Genomic DNA, 21,981 nt, shown 5'->3' on the forward strand with positions numbered 1-21,981 from the left:
TACATATATGGAATAACCGTTTTATAAAAACAATAAGCCCCTAGAAGCCGTGGTTTACAGAATTTTCAGGGACATTAGCTGTTATAAATTCACTGTAAACCACGGCTTCATGGGGATTATTGCCTGCTTGACACAAACTCTTCCCCTGATTATATACATGTCATTTTCACAGCTCACAACTTTTTAAAACAGTTTTATGGAGGTTTGTTTACTGAGAGTTTTATTCACAAAGACATTTCATTAGCTGAACAATCAGTGTGTTGTTAAACAAATCCATCACAGCCTCATTTTTTATTCCAGTCAAAAATATGACTCTAAACTGTTAAATATAAAGGTTCCAAAAGCGTTTTTGCAGCACCATTTTGGAACTTTTCAGTTCCTAAAAGAACCATTTCGAAGAACATTTGAAAAATCTAAAGAACCTTTTTCGACTCTAAAGAAACTTTTGTGTTTGAAAGATTCCATGGATGTTCAAGGTTCTTCATAGAACCACTGATGCCAAAAAACAAACAAACAAACAAAAAAACTATATTTTTAAGAGTGTACCCTGACATTTATAAAGAATAATCTTTTATCATAAAGTAATAATCTGCTTCATTACCAAAATGTTTATTTCTTTTTTATTCTGTATACATTGCATAAAAATTCCTTACTGTTGAGTAGTTTACTATTCTCTATTATGTCTTGTTGAGTATCTGTGTACAGTTATTCAGCTCTAGTGACTGTTTATGTCACTGAATGGTGTGTACAAGGAGCAGGACAGGAGAATCAGAGAGCGATTCAAACACAAAATACTTTAATAACTAAACTTAGAAACCAGGAGACAGTAAAAACACCTTAACATAACGGAGACTGGACAACAAGAGAATAAGGGAATACAACTTATAAAGGGAACCAAACAAGACTAAAGACCTAACACACCTGAAACTAATGAGGACACAATGGGAACAGGAACAGGAAAACCAAATATGGGCATATGAAAACACAAGGGAAAACTAAGAAAAACACAGAATAGTCCATGACCCTGACAGTTTAGCTGTAGTACATGATTCTTTTGGTATGGGTGAGTTGTTCATTGTGACCTACTATTTACAATTTTAGACACATTGATAAAATAATGTAATATAAAATACCACTGGATCTTTAACTAAAAGTTTAGAAAATACTATGGCAGAGGAGTGCTGAATATTAATTAGTTGCCTTGTTTTGAAGAAATAACTAATAGATTTAAAAATAATCTTATATGTAATACAATCTTGGCTTTACAAAATATTGTTTCTATTGTTTCTATATTTTATTGTGTAGAATATAGATATAGCTGTATTGTCTCTATTTCTGAGCTGATTACTGAAATCAGACCTTTCACAAAATAAAACAGTCAATGGCATGTTTGATTTAATAAATGTAAACAAAAGAAAGGATAATGTACAATATTTGCATATGAACGTACAGAGACACATGAAAACACAAACTCCATCATATACGTCTATGTTTTATGTTGAGTTGACAGTGAATGAAGTAAATTAGATTGATATTACACTTCATCTGATCAACACTCAATATGAATATATTAATAATTCTCTGTGGATCATGTGAAGTGGTTTCATTAATGATGCACTGAACTAATTAATAAATACTTTACATTTCCTCTGAATTCAGTGTGCATCAAATGCATTTACATGCTCAGAGTTAATTTTTCCATAGATTTAGTCCTGGATATGAATTCACCTTCACATTCATCTTCAGATGAGAGAGATTCTGTGAAACAGAAAAATAAAAGATCAGTCAGAAGCTGAATGAGTTTTGCTGCCATATATGTCTGTCTGTACCTTTAATTGCTTAGAAGGAATGATAATTAAAAATCTTTTGTATTTAATTAAATAATTTTTACTCAATTTATATATAGCTTATATGTAAAATGTGTACACATTTCCAAAGTGATTGCTCAGGAAAAAAGAACACATGGAAAAATATACAGTGTGTTTCACACAGACATAATGAGGTCACATTGGATGCAATAAACTATAAAATTAAAATCATAAAACAGGTATGAAGCACAAAAGTCATGAAACAGCAAAAATGTAAAAAAAAAAAAAAAAGCAATGTTTTCAATAAACTGTAAAACTTTTATTTTTAACATTTGATCTGATATGTGAACTGATGTTATGAACAATGTAAGTGAACAATATTTCTATTACTAAAGCTCTGCGAGAGAAAACAAGCATTTGTGTACATTTGATTCTAAGAACTGTTAAAGTGACAACAAGCCCCAACCTCCGATGTTATGATGAAGGGCCAGTTTTAAGAAGAAAAATACATGATTTGAATCCATAAATACATACGTGGACGCATCGGTGGTTCAGTCACAATAATATCATTGTGTTTAATGCCATGAGAGCCAAGTGTACGATCATGAAACAGAAGCTTGTGATTGCAGTAAAGTCCACAGTGTTTATCTGTGAAAGCAAACAATGACAACATGAGGAAGAGCAAACAACAGCGTATCAACTTTAAAAGAAACAAAACTCTAAGGTGTTTGACTTACATCTGCTGTCTTCAGACAAGAGTTTTCTTTTTAACTCTTCAACTGTGGTGTTTCTGAATTCCTCCTCAGAGTTCGCCACAGACACTTTTATTTTAGTCCCTGTTCGTCTGTCTAGAAAACAGACCTGGAAACTCATTCTGAATGTTCTCTGATTTTCCAGACAGAATCTAAAATGAACTTTGATGAGACCCTGCAGACAAGCGTGTGAATATGACACCACAGTAATTTCACTCTCACTGTGTTATGACACTCGTTTCAAACTGTATCAACAGAAATCAAAGTCTACAAACACATTTTCAGTGGCCTTAAAGGGAAAGTTCACACAGAAATGGTCATTTGGTGAAAATGTGCTCAGACGTCCAAGATTAGGATGAGTTTGTATCTTCATCAGATTTGTAGAAATGTGTCATTCCATCACTGTCTCACCTATGGATGTGAATGGGTGCCGTCAGAATGAGAGTCCAAACAGCTGATAAAAACATCACAATACACAAGTAATCCACACCACTGCAGTACATCAGTTAACAAGAAAGTCAAACACACCTACTGATATTAATCATACAAAAAATAAATAAATAAAATAATAATTGCTATCCAGCATCGCTCAAACTGAAGCGATGCTGGATAGCAATTATTATTTTATTTATTTATTTTAATGTTTATCACAACATGTGAAGTCCACTTGATCTATAACCAAGTTTCCATCCAGTTTTGCAATGTTTTGTTATCAACAAAAAGAATATGCGTAAAAAAAACCTTCTTTGTCTCCTGCCTGTTTCCATCCAACTGGCTTTTTACCGATAAAATGGTGTGCGCAATGACATCATCTCTAAAAACAACAACAACAAAAAAAAGATTGTTGCAGAAGTTTTGGTGTATCACAAAAAAAAAGTTGCCCTTGAGCTGTTTCCATTCATAATTTTCCCTATTGCGCAAATGACATAGGCTAAAGCCTGTTCTTCATCCATTTGAAACAAACTTTATTACACAGGCTATTATTTATCTGTATTGAAATTATAGTGAAAATACAAGCTAACAATCCAAAACGAATTAATGTAAAGTGTTCTTTTTTGTACAAAATACATACATTTTAACTTGCAATGTACTAAAGGAATATCAAATTAAGATATGTATATTTGAAAGGTAGGTTGTCTTTTTCTTACCATATGATGATAAATAATAATAATAATAATAATAATAGATCAAATAGGCATCATGAAGAACACAGAAATGTTCAAGTTAGCAACACTGCGGAATAATTTGTTGATTAATAATACAATGTATTGATTAATAATATAAGGAGTCTAGTTATACCCCTGAAAACACAACACACATTATATATAAGCTCAAAGCATTTGTGATTTTTATGCAGTGTAATGACAAGACAGACCTGGGCTAATTTCTGTCAATTTACAGGTCCTTCTCAAAAAATTAGCATATTGTGATAAAGTTCATTATTTTCTGTAATGTACTGATAAACATTAGACTTTCATATATTTTAGATTCATTACACACAACTGAAGTAGTTCAAGCCTTTTATTGTTTTAATATTGATGATTTTGGCATACAGCTCATGAAAACCCAAAATTCCTATCTCAAAAAATTAGCATATTTCATCCGACCAATAAAAGAAAAGTGTTTTTAATACAAAAAAAAAAGTCAACCTTCAAATAATTATGTTCAGTTATGCACTCAATACTTGGTCGGGAATCCTTTTGCAGAAATGACTGCTTCAATGCGGCCTGTGGCACTGCTGAGGTGTTATGGAGGCTCAGGATGCTTCGATAGCGGCCTTAAGCTCATCCAGAGTGTTCGGTCTTGCGTCTCTCAACTTTCTCTTCACAATATCCCACAGATTCTCTATGGGGTTCAGGTCAGGAGAGTTGGCAGGCCAATTGAGCACAGTAATACCATGGTCAGTAAACCATTTACCAGTGGTTTTGGCACTGTGAGCAGGTGCCAGGTCGTGCTGAAAAATGAAATCTTCATCTCCATAAAGCTTTTCAGCAGATGGAAGCATGAAGTGCTCCAAAATCTCCTGATAGCTAGCTGCATTGACCGCAGCTGACACGGCACCCCAGACCATCACTGACTGTGGGTACTTGACACTGGACTTCAGGCATTTTGGCATTTCCCTCTCCCCAGTCTTCCTCCAGACTCTGGCACCTTGATTTCCGAATGACACGCAAAATTTGCTTTCATCCGAAAAAAGTACTTTGGACCACTGAGCAACAGTCCAGTGCTGCTTCTCTGTAGCCCAGGTCAGGCGCTTCTGCCGCTGTTTCTGGTTCAAAAGTGGCTTGACCTGGGGAATGCGGCACCTGTAGCCCATTTCCTGCACACGCCTGTACACGGTGGCTCTGGATGTTTCTACTCCAGACTCAGTCCACTGCTTCCGCAGGTCCCCCAAGGTCTGGAATCGGTCCTTCTCCACAATCTTCCTCAGGGTCCGGTCACCTCTTCTCGTCGTGCAGCGTTTTCTGCCACACTTTTTCCTTCCCACAGACTTCCCACTGAGGTGCCTTGATACAGCACTCTGGGAACAGCCTATTCGTTCAGAAATTTCTTTCTGTGTCTTACCCTCTTGCTTGAGGGTGTCAATGATGGCCTTCTGGACAGCAGTCAGGTCGGCAGTCTTACCCATGATTGCGGTTTTGAGTAATGAACCAGGCTGGGAGTTTTTAAAAGACTCAGGAATCTTTTGCAGGTGTTTAGAGTTAATTAGTTGATTCAGATGATTAGGTTAATCGTTTAGAGAACCTTTTCATGATATGCTAATTTTTAGGAATAGGAATTTTGGGTTTTCATGAGCTGTATGCCAAAATCATCAATATTAAAACAATAAAAGGCTTGAACTACTTCAGTTGTGTGTAATGAATCTAAAATATATGAAAGTCTAATGTTTATCAGTACATTACAGAAAATAATGAACTTTATCACAATATGCAAATTTTTTGAGAAGGACCTGTATATATAACACAGACATTTTTTAGAACAAGCAAAACTTTGAACATTTTACTGTTATGGCTCTGGAAATAAGCATGTAAACATCTCACTGTATGAATATACAGCATATGTCTCATAGCACGCATGTTCTCACACAATATGTAGTAAATATAAACAATAAAATAATTTTAAGTTAAGTTTTAAGTTTTGACCAACATTCCATAAATTGTATAAAATCACATATACAATAAAACATATGATAAGTCTGATTTTGAGAAGTCGCCCTACAAACATAGTTCAACTATAATTTGTGTAACAGATATAAAAACAGACATAAAATAATACAATATAATGCAAACAGCAGCGATGCTTTTTACACCAGGTGGAAATATAGTAGTATATTTTAGTGATGTGCGAAGTGCAAATACTGATAGATTCTATTTAAACAATTTAAAAAAATGCAGCATTTTCTTTGCAATAAGCTTAAATGGGCTAGTAGTTAGATGCTGTTTATACTTAGTGCAAACAGTGGCAGATTTGATTGTAGTACATGAAAAAATAAATAATAATTAATAATTCAATCAATAATAATTCATCAAATTTTTTACATGGTGTTTTTGGTGAGCTGTTCTGTGTGACCTCCTATTTTTAACAGCTGCACGATGTGTCCATTCACTTATTCATAAATATTTTACTTTAATATGCTGAAATCAGAAGAGAATATGTGATAGTGTATTTTCTGGACATAAATTTGAATGATATTACACGGATGAGCCCACAACATGAATATATGTGCAATATGTGGTGTAGGGGAATGTACAAGGACCAGATATGATGAACAAAGACCAGGCGTCAGAGATGCAATTAATGGATGAATAATTTACTGAAGAAAATAGTTTGCAGTTTTATCAGCAGAAGTCAGCTCGCGGTGGAGTTCGTAGGCCGCTCTGCGCACACACAAAATTCAACAGTACTTAAACTCTAACAGAGGTCACTAACTGCGTCATTACTGAGGTAACAGTTTTCTGGTTTGTCAAAGCGTAGATAAAGATAGAAAATCTCCACACATGGACGTAAGCATATCTTCAGTGATTATTTAGACGACAAGCAATCAGGGGTCAGACGCAATAGGTCTCTCCAGAGACGTATATCTATCACTCTGGACATCAGGGTGACGGCACATGACGAAGACAGACATTCACACACATTCGCAGACAACACTTATCTGTACTTCAGGGTTGACTAGCTGTGCCCTGGATCTTATTAAAGGGGTCATCGGATGCCCATTTTGCACAAGTTGATATGATTCTTTAGGGTCTTAATGAAAAGTCTCTAATATACTTTGATTAAAAATTCTCAATGGTTTTGTAAAACAACACCCTTTTTACCTTGTCAAAATCAGCTCTGCAAAAATCATCTCATTCTAAGGGGTTGTTCCTTTAAATGTTAATGAGCTCTGTTCGCCCCGCCCCTCTCTTCTCTCTGTGGAGTGACGATCTTGTTTACTTTAGCTGCATTTAGCCGCTAAACTTTCTAACTACCACGTTATAAGGAAAGGTGATCGAATAGATTCATAAAAAACCCTTATACTCACTTCTGCTGTAAGTGAAGCTGGATCATGAATGATTTGTGTGAACATAGACGGATATATGTAGATCAGGAGGTTCATTCCCTTCACAAACAAACGTAATCCACTGCATCTTCAGATGTCGGGAGTAAATGACGACCACTATGTTCATTATTACATCCAGCAACACAACACCTCAATCACTCAATCAGAGATATTCTTGTATAACTTACATCTCTGCTCCAGCATCAAAACAAAGAGGTCGGACTGTTACAGCTGATCTGAGGTAAGACGCTCATGTCAATCAACTATTGTGGGAGTGTCCTCTGTCATGTGACGCCACAACGACAGGCATCTGAGAACGGCTCGATTTGAAAAAGGGGATATTATTTTTACAGATTAATTAAAAACCACTGCATGTGTTTATCATTATAGGGTAGATTTGTACACACACTGACAACACACATTAATGTTCAAACAACATGAAAAAGTGAACTTAGCATCCGATGACCCCTTTAAATATGGTTAACTACACACACAATGAGAGCTGTTTCCTAGTGAGTGAAAAGACAGACCAAATCCATATTCAACTTATTTTCTAACATGCATAAATGTTCTAATCACGTGTTGGTCACATAGATGGCAGGTCCTGATGATCCCTTGTGTCATGGCACTATGACCTTGAGAAAATATAGAGCTCAGTATAAAAGGACACATTTCATTCTTACCATAGTCTAGCACTACTAATCTATGTTTTACCTGCTAACTTTATTCAATCATCAAACAATCCAGGAGGTTAATAATAACACAAGAAATAATAATTCATATTACTATGAAGTCCAAGTTCAATCCAGAATGCCACTCCTTTAGTGGATTTATATGAGGATGTACTGAAATCCACTGAACTACAATATGCAACATGAGGTAGGTGGAGGTGGAGGTGGAGGTGGCTCAGCCTACATTGATGCAGTCCTGCACATTCCTGGTGATGTGAAACAACAACAAAAGATCTGTCAGCAGATGAGTGATATTTTGCCTTCTATCTCTCTATCTGTACATTTACACGAGATGTATGATTGAACAATAGCTAAAGATGTTGTGAGTGTGCATTTTTGTTTCAGTTTTACTCGCTCCATATCCATTAAAAATGTACATACTCCCTATTCTTGTCAAATATCTTCCTTTAATCCTAACTGAGAGATGAATAATACAAATAAAACAAATAAACAAAATATAATCCTACATCTCAAATATCACGGATGTGGTAAAGAAAACTGTGTGACTCCGCTCTATTTCAAAACAAGCAATGCAGCCAGACTTAACAGACGTGATTATTAAAAAGCCAGTATAAAATTTGAACATAGTACATCATTTCTTTGCAAAATACAGAATATTTGTCTAAAATAAATTGTACACATGAACGAAGTAAGTTTACAGTGCAAACAATCCATAACAAAATATTCAAAGCTGATATGCACTACATAATAAAACATATTTGTTATGGAACCTAAGCAAAAATAGGCTCCTACAGATGTTTTACATAATAATATAAATTATTATGTAAGGAAGACCTGAGCTTACTGTTTTTTTTTGTTTTTTTTTTATTTAATATAATCACATATACAGTAAGACATTTGATAACAAGGCCTGATCTTCAGAAGTTTCTCTAAAAACATGGTTCATCCTAGCTAACAAAAATATGTTCTAGGAATATTTTGCTAAAATGAGTTACTAAAACATATTTTCTGAATGTTCGTATGTCTTGAGAAATTTTGCGTTTTTAAAAAACCATTTCATTTTTTTTCTTGATTATTGATTAATAGCAAAAACATTAAGGCAATAAATGTTGCCATATCAAACATTATGGGAATGTTACATGAATGTTGAATGTTTTTGTAGAAACATTTTTTATAAAAAAAACAATAAACAAACATCAAATTAAAATGTTTAAGAGCAAACACTCCATGAAGTATCTACACAATGTTTTTGTGCTAATGGTTTGAGAACATTGTATGTGTGTGTGTGTGTGTGTGTGTGTGCATGTGCCTGTGCGTGTGCGTGCGCACTTGGATGGGTGAAATGCAGAGCACAAATTTCAAGTAAAATTTCACACTTTTCTATTTTAAAAAGCCTAAACTACTATTTTTTAAACATAAATAAATGCTGTTATTTTAAATGTTTTATTCATCAAAGAATCCTGGAAAAGGGTTATAAAAAATATCACAAGATATTAAAAAAATATTCAGCAGCACTGATAATAAATCAGCTGATGAAAATTCAGCTTTGCATCAAAGAAATAAATTACTTTTAAAAGTATATTAAAATAGAAAACTGTTATTTTAAACTGGAATAATATTTCACAGTATTACTGTTTTTCTGTATTTTTGATCAAATAAATGCAGCCTTAATAAGCATAAGAAACGTCTTCATAAAAACATAAAAAAAAACCCTTGCTTTTAAACAGTAGTGCTACAAATAATACAGTATACAGTATAATTTTAGTTCAAGAGCAGTTCATTTCACTGAAGTGTCATGAATATAAAGCACTTCTAGAGAAAACAAGAATTTGTTTTGTTTAACAACATTAAGGGTGAGTTTTAAGACTATTAAATATTTTTAAACACTCTTGTTACATACCTCCACCATGTGGACTCAAACACAAAGTAATAGTAGACTCTTTTTCTATGCCATATGAACCAAGTGTATCATCATCCTGCAGTTGCCTGTCTCTGAAGAAAAATATGAGCTGGTCTCCTATGAAAAACAACAACAATGGCAATGTAAGAAACAGCAAACATTAATGTATCAACCGCATTAAGAGGTAAAGATGTATCAAGAGGTTTTTCTGTAATTAGCATCATTTTACTACAAATGTAATGGTTAAACTATAGTCACTGTAGTAAAATAACAGTTGGTTTTTATAAGGGTAAATCTAACAGATGTTATTTGCAAACTTTTAGTTGTTGCTGCTGGTGGAATGAGTCTTTAGCCATCTTCAAGAAACACTTCTCTTCTATCTTCACTTGACCCTTTAACTCTAGCACTCTGTTCTAATTCTATTCTGTCTACTCATTTTGCATACAGTGGTATGTGTAAGTTTGGGAAACCCTTGTGAAATCTGTGAAAATGTGAATAGTTTTAAGACAGATCATACAAAATGCATGTTATGTTTTATTTAGTTCTGTCCTGAGTAAGATATTTTACATAAAAGATGCTTACATATAGTCCACAAGACAAAAAAAAACCTAAATTATTAAAATAACCCCCTTCAAAAGTTTTTTGCTTGTTTAGTGATACTTGTTCATGAGTCTCTTGTTTTTCTGAATAGTTAAACTGAGCATTGTTCTTCAGAAAAATCCTTGAGGTCCTGCAGATTCTTCAGTTTTCCAGCATCTTTTGCATATTTGAACCCTTTCCAGCACTCACTGTATGATTTTGAGATTAATCTTTTCACACTGAGGACAACTGAGTGATTTAAAAACTTGAAAACCTTTGAACAGGATGCATATGTCCAATTTTTTTCTTGTTTTGTTGAAATATCATGAACTCTGTGTATTCTGACTCAAGACAGTTAGTGTATGTCGAAAAACTCCAATCATATTTTTTTCCCTCAACTTCAAAAATCATTTCAGAATCATCCTACATCACTGCAGAAGAACAGACACAGTGTTTACAAAGAAGATCAAACACCCGCAACAAAAAAGGTAAAACAGTGATATAGGACGATTCTGAAGTGAGAACATGAGATGGGAGTTTTTCGACATACACTAACTGTCATGAACCAGAACAAAAACAGTTGAGGTAGAGTAAGACAAGACGAGCGTTTGGCATTAAAAAAGTATATAAATCAAATCAAAACTCGGGGCACGATATCAGTCCATTATATGGAGAAAAATGCTGAAATGTTTCCCTCAAAAAACATAATTTCTTTACAACTGAAGAAAGAAAGACATGAACATCTTGGATGACAAGGGGCTGAGTACATTATCTGTAAATTGTTGTTCTGGATGTGGACTTCTCTTTTAATGCGTTGTGTTTCCTTCTGGAGCATTAGCGAATGTTTGAACCTTTGTTAATAGTTGTCTTTGAGTCACTCAGTTGTCCTCAGTGTGAAAAGATGGATCTCAAAATCATACAGTCATTGCTGGAAAGAGTTTAAATATGCAAAAGATGCTGCAGGACCTGGAGGTTTTTTTGAAGAACAATGGTCAGTTTAACTATTCAGAACAAAAAAGGGACTCATCCTAATCACTAAACAAAAACAGTAGATCATCCAGGTAACTACACACAGTATTAAGAACCAAGGGTTCCCAAACCTTTAAAAGGGGTTATTTTAAGAATTTCAATATATATATTATATATATATATATATACCAAATAAAAAATAATTTATCATCTCTTATTTTGTTAAAATTATTCACATTTTCACAGATTCTGCAAGAAGTTCCTAAACTTTCACGTCACTGTATCTTACATACAAAAATATTGACCCTCTAACACTATTCTATTCTATTCTGTTCTATTCTGTTCTATTCTATTCTATTTTTCTATCGTTTTCTTTTTATTTATTATAAAATTTAATTTAAAATTATAAAGTCTTTCCTCATGTTTATATATGATAGTTAATGCTGTTTTTAAATAAACAACACAAACAAACATAACAATAACCACAGAAACTGAACACTATCACGAAAGCCTTCGGGAAAGAATCTTCTTCTGAACTCTTTAACAGTCATGTTCTTCAATTCCTCCTCTGAATCCACATAGACTGTTCTTCTTCTTCCGTCCAGCTCCCTAATAAAAATTTGGCAAATCATTTTGCATGTGCAAATTTAATGCAGAATTTAATATTAATTTAAAATGAACAATGCGCTGCTGCGTTTAGTTTTACTTTCACTATTGTGCATAACGTCCAGTCAGAGATGGTCTCTGCCCACTTGCTCCAGCCCTGTTTTTTTATCTTTGTATTTATGTACAGGCTACGTGTGTGTGTTTATAATCTTCAGTAACAAAGCAGTTTATAGTGTTATATTAAATATGTCTAGAGTTAGGCTACATCTCATTGTCACAACATTATGATTAAAATTATTATCATGTACAAAAAAAACAGTTTTTTTTTACCCAACCGCTGGGTTATGCCTGTTGGGTCATTATGTTGGGTTATTTTTCCAGTGTTGGGTTAGTCAACTGTACTCCAAAAATAAAAATAAATTGCTGTAAAACACACATCGTCTTATTTGTTATTGGCAACTGAAGTAAATAGTTGGGATGAGACCTTAAAACTTAAGTTTATGCTCTTGTTGTTATCAGGCAAGGCAAGAGACATATACAGTGGTCTGACTCCAAATGATATGGCTAATTATCAGAGTCTAAAAGCTGTCATGACTAAATGTCTACAGCCTTGTGATAGTGATGAATGGAACCATGTGAATTTTACATCACAAAAGCGTTCACCTGGTGAAACTGCTACAGAGTTTGGCAATGCGTTGAGGCACTTAATGGCCAAAGCATATCCCTCTGTAGATTTTGCTACTCAAGACCTTTTAGCGAAAGATCAGTTTATAGCAAATATTGGGCGTACTGATTTGTGGGTGCAACTTCAAACAGCCAAATTGAAGACTTTAGAGGAGGCCATTAATGTAGTATCAGAACTTATACGAGAATTAGAACAAAATCCCAGGTAGATGCTGGAGTCTGAGGTCTAACTGTTGCTTTATTGGAGGTTGTAGAGGGCTTGAGACAGGATGTTAAATTGGGTCTGAGTTGTTCGATTATGAGGGTTGAGAAGGCGTGGCAGATGGGAGTCAGATGGAAATAGGGAAGTGGCAGGCCACATGCCAGTTTGATAACCTTGTTTTGGTTGTAGATTTTTTAGTAGCCAATATCATGACACAAGAGATTCTGCTGGGTACTGATTTTTTACAAAAATTTAAGGCTGTTATTGACCTGGGGAGTAGGCAGTGTAGCATCATGGGATTCAAAGAAGTGGCTGACAATCTTAAACAGATGCAAGATTGTGGTATTATTCAGCCTTCATGTAGTCCATGGGCTGCACCTATAGTCCCTGTAGGGAAAAAGGATGGGGGTTTGCATTTTTGCGTTGATTATCGGAAATTGAACGATGTCACTCGCAAGGATGCATACCCCCTTCGGGAATCAATTCGGGAATTGGTAATGCCCAGGACAGTTTGGCTAATGCAAAATGGTTCAGTACCTTTGATTTAGCAAGTGGGTATTGGCAGGATGAGGTAGCACCTAAGGATAAGGCTAAGACTGTGTTTATTACTAGGCAAGGGCTGTTTGAATTTAATGTGTTAGCTTTTGGTCTCACTAATGATCCAAGTACTTTTCAAAGGCTAATGGATTTAGTCCTGGCTGATTTACAGTGGTCCACTTGTTTGAACTATCTTGACGATATTATTGTATTTGGCCAAACTTTTGGAGAGCACTTGAATAGGTCAGGGGAGGTATTGAGTAAACTGCGGGCAGCTAATTTGAAAGTTAAGCCATCAAAATGTAATTTGTTTTCTACAGACGTCCAATATTTAGGTCATGTAATTTCAGCCGAGGGGGTGAGGGCTGATCCCAAGAAGGTAGAGGCTGTTAGGACTTGGCCTGTGCCAAGTAATCAGACAGAGGTGAGGAGCTTCTTGGGATTGGCTTCTTACTATCGTCGATTTGTGCGGGGGTTTGCTGAAATAGCTTGGCCTTTGCACCAGTTGACGGATAAAGGGAAGAAGTTTAAATGGGATGAAGTATGTCAGAAGGCTTTTGTAGAGTTAAAGACCTATCTTATTTCGGCTCCCATATTAGCCTATCCAGACCCTAATAGGGTTTTCATTTTGGATACAGATGCTAGTGATTTTGGTATAGGTGCGGTTCTCTCACAAGAGGTGGATGGCTTGGAATGGGTGGTGGCTTATGCTAGCTGGGCTTTGTCCAAGGCTGAGCGATGATATGCCACTACAAAGAAGAAATTGCTTGGTATGGTCACTTTTGTCAACTATTTTAAGCACTACCTCTTGGGGAGAGAATCTGTCTTAAGAACAGATCACAATTCCTTAAGATGGCTTCACAATTTTCATTGTACATCGGCCAGGGCGACAACATGGTAATGCCGATGCTCTTTCGAGAATTCCAGCATTGGCAATAAGTGAGGGATTGAATGAGTCTGTTTGATCAATTTTGCCTTTTCAAATCACGACTTGCCTAAAATAAGATCTATAGATATAGGCCTAAAAGAGTTCAAGTATAAAACAATGTTAGTTTCAACGTTAAACAGATAAATGTGCGCTATTAGACGCGTACCCAATCCTTTGTGCGGAGAGTGGAAGCTAAAGCTGAATTGCAGGAAATGGAGGTGCCAGCACGATCACTTGCATTTTTTTTCAGTGGAAACAATTTAAAATGTTCCGTCATTTTTGCTTGTAAAGGTAAGAGTAATACATCATTAAGAACTGTTAAGGGTCTTTTGTTTGTGTGCACTCACAATATCAACAAAACGTTGCAAACGGTGCTTTTATTAAATAAAGAAAACAAACATTATGCGCTTTCTGTTGCCTCAACAGGAGCGCTTTACAAAAATTAACGGAAACTCAGCGAACACAAACCGCACAGACATGATACATATATCTATAGAAAGCTTGAAATTATTACTTAACGAAACAAAACTAATACTCTTTCACAAAAACAAAAAACTCTTCAATAAGTAATCTGTAAAGATGCATTTCTCTAAAGGCGCGTCCAATGAGGAGATGGTGAGTCAGGATCTGCAACTTAATCCTTGGGACACTGACTCAGAAAACACTGGTTTGTTGATAAATAATTAAAATATCTCCTTTCTATTTCCCCCGACACATTCATTGTAATTACGTTTGCCGGAGCTGTGTGGGAAGTTTCAGCCCATTGCGTGCGCTTGAACGCGGATCTCTTCCTGCGCTGATTTGCTGCTGCTAGTGGAGACTCTAAACGCTTCCGGAGTCGGTCTCGAAAGTGAAAGCGAAAGTGAAGTCTGGTGTTGTTTCCACCTGCGCAGAAATTTGTTTTCATCACCATAATTGGTGTATGTATAAAATATCAAAATAAGGATAAGCCTAGAACAGGCCCGAAGCCCAGCCGCGTCTGAACTATGACCTAAAAATTGTCCCGAAGCCCGGACTTATTTATAACATTTTAGACATTGTATAAACTGACTCATTTATAAAGTTAAATAAAACATTTTTAACTAATAACTATACTATTAATATTGTTTTTGATATTAAAATGTACAACCCCCCCCAACCCCCCAACCACCCACGAAACGAACTGTGATTGGTTGTTTGACATGTCGGTCAAACGGCCTTATGGGCGGGCCTTGGCCAAAGAAAGCTGCTATGAATTCCAGACCTTCAGCCGTCAGTCTGAAGGTCTGGCTATGCGAGACTACGCGATCAATGACTTTAGCTGTGTTCGACCTTATCTACGGCTACAGACGGCGATCAACGAGAGCAGCCGAGAGCAGTCGGGGGCGGAGTTGAAAACGGAGCTGTCAAGTCAGAAGGTGTGTTCGACTTAACGCAGCGCTGCGCAGCTCGATCAAATTCTGACTTGAAGCAGTGCATGCCGGTTAGAAACTTTGTCCGACTTGAGGCGGCGCCGACGCCTCGTGACTGTCACGTGTGGCATCAAAGTACCGCGATAGCGATTCGAGAGCAGCGACTGATTCAGCGGCGCAGTTTCTTCAGAGCAGCTGCAGGAGCTCTGATGATCACATGACTGTTTCACGATTGGCCAGATTCACCGCATGACAACGATCACGTGTGTTAACATCCTCAAGTCCGATAATGCTGACAAATCTGTGTTTTTAGAACAATAAAAGTGTTTTTACTGTAGTCGCAATGTTATATTGAGTCAGATCTATCATAAAACACTGGTAAAAGAAAATATAAATAATATATGTTTATGTTGATCATTATTCTTGTTCAGATGGCGCTGTATTAAGCAGTATATGAAACGTGTTTCTGTTGCTCATGAAAATGCTTTTGAAAAGTCTGTTTTTGATAAATATTGCATTTAATTCACTTCATCTGTGTTAGAGCATGCAAACACCACGAGAGCTTCACTAATGAGAGCAGAAAGTGTCCGACTTGACAGCTTCGTTTTCAACTCCGCCCGTGACTGCTCTCGGCTGTTCTCGTTGATCGCCGTCTGTAGCCGTGGATGAAGTCGAACACACCTTTCGGGTTTGAGTCGTTCGTTCATCACGTGACGGCTCCATAAGCCAAATCTATGCAGTGTGAGCCAGAAAGAGAATTGATTAGTTCATCTCTTGAGTCTTCAGGTTTGAGTCGTTCGTTCATCACGTGACGCCCCATAAGATGAACGAATGACTTGAAAAACCCGAAGACTCGAAACAGGTGAACTAATTCCAGTACAGAATCTAATAGGATGTTGTGCATGCGCGACTGAACGAATCACTCCCCGAGACGACTTCGTCCCGAGTCACATTAAAGATTCGTTCAAAATGAACAAATCGTTCAAGAATGACTCATCACTACAAGTCATTTCCCTTGGCGGCCATTTTTGAAACGTCTCTCGGGCAGGCTAGTGCAGCTCCTATCTCTTTGAATGAGGAAACATCAAATACTCCAAAACTGTTTGCCAATCTTACAACTGAATTTTATATTTTAAATCACCAATAAAATGTGACAACAACTGCCTCATAAATTTTGTTCCTTATGCTCCAGTAGCGTAGTTTTTGATGCGAGACCAACCAAGGCGCATGCACAGGCATGAGGGCAAGTTTACTCTTTAGCAGACGCTTTTATCTAAAGCGACTTACAAATACAGAACACAAGAAGTGATTAATCTCAGAGGCATTAACATGAGAAATGGCAGAAATGGAAGTATCAGCTTTCATTGAGATCTTTTGTAGAGACAGTGTGAATCTGTGTTCTTTATGGACGCTGCACTGAAGGGTTGTTATTCTGTTAACTGCTGACCCTTTACATATGTTTTTGGTCTGGTTGAGTCATTTGTTGTGACCTACTGTTTCCTATTTTTCATATTTCTACAAGGTTTCCATTATAAATTCACTTGTGCCATGAAATATTTTACTTTAAACGCTGAAATCAGAGAAGATTATGTGATAGTGTACACTGTGTGCAGAATTATTAGGCATGTTGATAATCTGGTCATATTTTTTTTCCAAACACATTTTACCAATTCCAAACCACAACAATCTTAATAACTACTATTAATTTTGTATTTAATCATTTGTAAGTGATATATAACTGTCCGTGAAGGCTGGAAGTGAAAAACTCCTTATATTCAGGTGTGCATAATTATTAGGCATGTTTTCTTTTACAGATAAAATGAGCCAAAAAAGATATTTATCCCAGACTGAAAAATCCAAATTATTAAATGCCCATGAGAAGAATGCAATACTAATGCATTACAAGAATTTGCAAAGTTAAGTCTTGACCATTGGACAGAGAAATGCTTGTTGAGTCTGCATGGTCAGAAAAAACAGGTGGACAAGAAAAGCTGCATGTTAACTGCAAAAGAATTAGGAATTAAGGTGAAGAATTAGGTGTGACACCATCAGGAACCGTTTCCAGTTCTCCAGCACCACCATTTTCCAGAACTGCAACCACCCTTGAGTCTTCAGAAGTACAATGTGTCAGGTTCTCAGAGACTTTTCTTGGTAAAAAAATCCTAAAAAATGCCCCTGACTTAATAAGAATAACAAGCTGACGTGTTGTGAAATACATGAAGACAGTTTTTTTTATAGGCTTTATAGACAGATAAGTTGAGAGTGACTCTTGAGGGACCAGCACCACATTCTCTTGTGCCTCTGATTCAAGAATTTATCTTCCAAAATCTGGCAGTAAGTTTTGGGAGTTCATGTTTAGTCTCCTATCCTGAAAAGTCTGACTTGCAGAGATGGACTAAAATGAACTCCCAAAATGTACTGCTAGATTTCAAATTCTTGAATCAGAGGCTCAAGAGAATGTGATGCTCGTCCTTCAAGAGTCACTCTCAACTTATCTGTCTATAAAGCCTATAAAAAAAAAAAACTGTCTTCATGTATTTCACAACACGTCAGCTTGTTATTCTTATTAAGTCAGGGGCATTTTTTAGGATTTTTTACCAAGCAAAGTCTCTGAGAACCTGACACATTGTACTTCTGAAGACTCCAGGTAGGTTGCAGTTCTGGAAAATGGTGGTGCTGGAGAACTGGAAACGGTTCCTGATGGTGTCACACCTAATTCTTCACCTTAATTCCTAATTCTTTTGCAGTTAACATGCATCTTTTCTTCTCCACCTGTTTCTTCTGACCATGCAGACTCAACAAGCATTTCTCTGTCCAATGGTCAAGCCTTAACTTTGCAAATTCTTGTAATGCATTAGTATTGCATTCTTCTCATGGCCATTTAATAATTTGGATTTTTCAGTCTGGGTTAAATCTCTTTTTTGGCTCATTTTATCTGTAAAAGAAAACATGCCTAATAATTATGCACACCTGAATATAAGGAGTTTTTCACTTCCAGCCTTCACGGACAATTATACATCACATATAAATGATTAAATATAAAATTGACAGTAGTTATTAAGACTGATGTGGTTTGGAATTGGTAAAATGTGTTTGGAAAAAAAATATGACCAGAATATCAACATGCCTAATAATTCTGCACACAGTGTATTTTATGATAGTAAATTTGAATGATATTTTACTGATGAGCTCACAGTATGAACATATGTATGGGATTTATATGATGCTGTACTGGAATGCACTGAACTACAATATCCAACATGATCCACTGGATTCTGGCTCAGTCTGCTGCATTGAAGCTAATTTTTCCATAGATTCAGTCCTGGGCATTTCTACATCTTCATCTTCAGGTGGAGGAAGACCTATGAGAAATGATGTGAAACAACAAGATCTGTCAGAACCTGAATGATATTTGCCTTAAAACAGTCTGTCTGTACCTTTAACATGAATTGTATGAAGGATCAATAATTATCATGTTTTACACAAGCTCACATTTATATTAAGTAAAAGGAAGACTTGTTATGGCTCAGGAAAAAAGGGAAATGTCACTGGATAAACATATAGTAAACTGTCAGCAACATTTAAACAATGATAAAACACAAAACTCAGTAAAAACGTAAACAAACCAGTGTATGACCAACATTCAATGAATTGTTTCAAATCACGTCCACAGTAAAAATATATGATAACACAGCGTGATTTTGAGAAGTTGGTGTTAAAACTAAAAAACCCAGCTAACAAAAATATATAGACTGTTTTGCTAACTCATTAGTAACATTATTTATTAATGTTTTTAGAACTTTCAAAACATACAGTTAAAAAAAATAAAATAAAAAAATTCTTGTTTATGTGAAGGTTGGCAAGAACATTAAGGGACTGCTCCATATTATCATTTTACAAACATTATGGGAATGTTAGTTTGATGTTGAACGTTTTGAAAGTTGTAAGTAGTAACGTAAAGAAAAGAAAAAAAGAACATCCAACTAAAATGTTTAAAGGAGAAGTTCACTTCCAGAACAAAAAATGTACAGATAATTTACTAGATGTTCATGTCTTTCTTTCTTCAGTCGTAAAGAAATTATGTTTCTTGAGGAAAACATTTCAGGATTTTTCTTCGTATAATGGACTTCATTGGTGTCTGATTCTGAACTTACAAAATGTAGTTTAAATGCAGCTTCAAAGACTCTAAATGATCCCAGCTAAGGATGAAGTCTTATCTAGCGAAACGATCAGCCATTTTCTAAACAATTTGACAAATGTGTATACTTTTTAACCTCAAATGCTCGTCTTGTCTCGTCTCTGTGATGCACATGTGTAGTCTGTGTAATCCAGGTCAATACAGTTAGGGTATGTTGAAAAACTCCTGTCTCATTTTCTTCTTCAAAGTCAAAAAACATTAAAATCGTCCTATATCGCCGTTTTACATTTTTTTTGTTAAGGGTGTTTGATCTTCTTTGTAAACACTGTGTCTGTTCTTCTGCAGCGATGTAGGATGATTTTGAAATGATTTTTGAAGTTGAGGGAGAAAATACGATTGGAGTTTTTCCACATACACTAACTGTCTTGAGTCAGAATACACAGAGTTCAGGGAGAGAAAGACAAGACGAGCGTTTGACATTAAAAAATATTTAAATTGTATTTTTTTTATAAAAATAATAGATTGTTTCGCTAGATAAGACCCTTCTTCCTCGGCTGGGATTGTTTACAACCCCATTTGGGATCATTTGAAGCTGCATTTAAACTGCATTTTTAGAAGTTCAAAATCGGGGCACCATATCAGTCCATTATATGGAGAAAAATCCTGAAATGTTTTTCTCAAAAACCATCATTTCTTTACGACTGAAGAAAGAAAGAACATCCAAGTAAGTACATTATATGTGAATCTTTGTTTTGGAAGTGGACTTCTCCTTTAAATCATTTTAAACTCGTGTTACATACCTCCACCACGTAGATGTTGAACTACATGAAGAGTAGATTCGTTTTGTATGTTATAAGAACCAAGTGTATGACCATCTTCCAGTTCTTTGCCCGCGAAGATTAATCTGATTTGGTCTACAAAAACAAAAAACAAACAAACAAACAAAACAAAACAAAACAAAACAAACAAACAAACAAACAAAAACCCCAGCAAGATTAAGTAAACATTAATATAATCAACCTCATTAAGAGGTGAAGATGCATCATTAAGAGTGTTTTCCTGTAATTAGCATAATTTTACTACAAATATAATGGTTAAAATATCACTGTGGTAAAATAAGAGTTAATATTTGTAAGGGTAAATCCAACAAATGCGGAAAAACGGACAACACTTACATATTATTGTTCTTTTGTTGGTTTACATTGCTTCTATTGTGCTCATTTGTAAGTTGCTTTGGATAAAAACATCTGCTAAATGACTAAATGTAAATGCAGCCTAAATGTTCAGGACCTTTTCAGTGATAATGATATTGACACATATGATAGCTAATGTTGTTTTTAAATGAATTAAACAAACATACATGACGATAACATAGAAACAGAACAACTAAGAGTTTGACTCACCTTCCTTTCCGGGGTCGATTCTTCTTTTCAACTCTAAAACATCCATGTTCTTCATTTCCTCCGAATTCAGATATATCTTTTGTCTTACCTTTTAAATCTTTACAAAAAAGGTGGTAGCTCATTTTGCATGTGCAAATTTAATGTCGAATTTAAAATGTAATTGAAAATGGAGAATGCGCTGCTGCATGCGTTTAGTTTTACTTTCACTATTGTATATAACGTTCATGTTGCAATGTGTCCTGCAGGGGGCGACTGTGATCCACTGATGAAGAAACTCATCACTTGCCAAAAAAATTAATTAAACAAATTGCACAAAATGACATCACACTGTAGCCTATATTAACACATGGGATTTTGACCTACAGTACGCCTGTGTGGTTTAACTGTGAATATTATGATATGTGATGAATTTTTATGCAGTAATATATAGTGAATTTTATCCAGAAATCATGATGTTCAAAAAAAAATAAATAAAAACGTTATATCTTTACTGTAAAGATTAATATCAAAAACTAATAGTAAACTAATGCAAATAAATAACAGTAAAAACATGTGTTAAACATGTGCCAGATGAGCCTTGCAGATCACTCCTCTGTGACCCCTGATAAAGGGAGCAAGAAGAGGTAGAGAGAGAGTGAGTTAGCATAGTAGTACTCTCTGGTGTGGCATTGTAACTTATCAATAATTTGATATCATAGAAACATCATTTCCACCAAATTATACTATAAAATATACTAGTCACTTAAACACAACACCATTATCAATGCAAAACAAAATGAAATGTAACTTCAGGACGGGTCAAGTCAACATAATAAACAACATAATAATACTCTACCTCCCTGTCGAAAC

General features: G+C 35.5%; 2 protein-coding genes across 3 annotated transcripts in view; both read right to left on the reverse strand.

Annotated features, from left to right (window-relative positions):
• The window catches only part of LOC127156723 (uncharacterized), a 31,476-nt gene extending 10,149 nt beyond the window's left edge, over positions 1-21,327 (reverse strand). The window contains exons 1-3 of one of the 2 annotated variants that reach the window (XM_051099755.1): positions 21,133-21,327; positions 20,530-20,643; positions 18,694-18,953 (exon numbers count right to left, since the gene is read on the reverse strand). In XM_051099755.1, the coding sequence (XP_050955712.1) occupies positions 18,838-18,953; positions 20,530-20,643; positions 21,133-21,187 (285 nt within the window). In that variant the 5' untranslated portion in view covers positions 21,188-21,327 and the 3' untranslated portion in view covers positions 18,694-18,837. Of the gene's footprint in view, positions 1-18,693; positions 18,954-20,529; positions 20,644-21,132 lie in introns of those variants that run through there. The other variant, XM_051099756.1, reaches the window with a different exon arrangement.
• Positions 1,382-2,787, reverse strand: LOC127156721 (uncharacterized). The gene is made up of 3 exons (XM_051099752.1): positions 2,546-2,787; positions 2,343-2,456; positions 1,382-1,758 (listed from the first exon to the last, which is right to left on the reverse strand). The coding sequence occupies exons 1-3, from the start codon at positions 2,679-2,681 to the stop codon at positions 1,676-1,678; spliced, it is 333 nt and encodes a 110-aa protein (XP_050955709.1). The 5' UTR covers positions 2,682-2,787; the 3' UTR covers positions 1,382-1,675.
• Positions 21,328-21,981: the final 654 nt, after the last annotated feature.

This window comes from Labeo rohita, chromosome 25 (assembly GCF_022985175.1).
Source record: "Labeo rohita strain BAU-BD-2019 chromosome 25, IGBB_LRoh.1.0, whole genome shotgun sequence".
In the NCBI taxonomy this organism is placed as follows: domain Eukaryota; kingdom Metazoa; phylum Chordata; class Actinopteri; order Cypriniformes; family Cyprinidae; genus Labeo; species Labeo rohita.

Coding starts and splice junctions, on each gene's coding strand:
- LOC127156721 (XM_051099752.1), bottom strand. CDS start 2,681: ATGAGTTTCCAGGTCTGTTTTCTAGACAGACGAACAGGGACTAAAATA. Junction 2,457..2,545: donor CTTGTCTGAAGACAGCAGAT/GTAAGTCAAACA, acceptor TTGCTTTCACAG/ATAAACACTGTGGACTTTAC. Junction 1,759..2,342: donor TGAACCACCGATGCGTCCAC/GTATGTATTTAT, acceptor TCTGTTTCACAG/AATCTCTCTCATCTGAAGAT.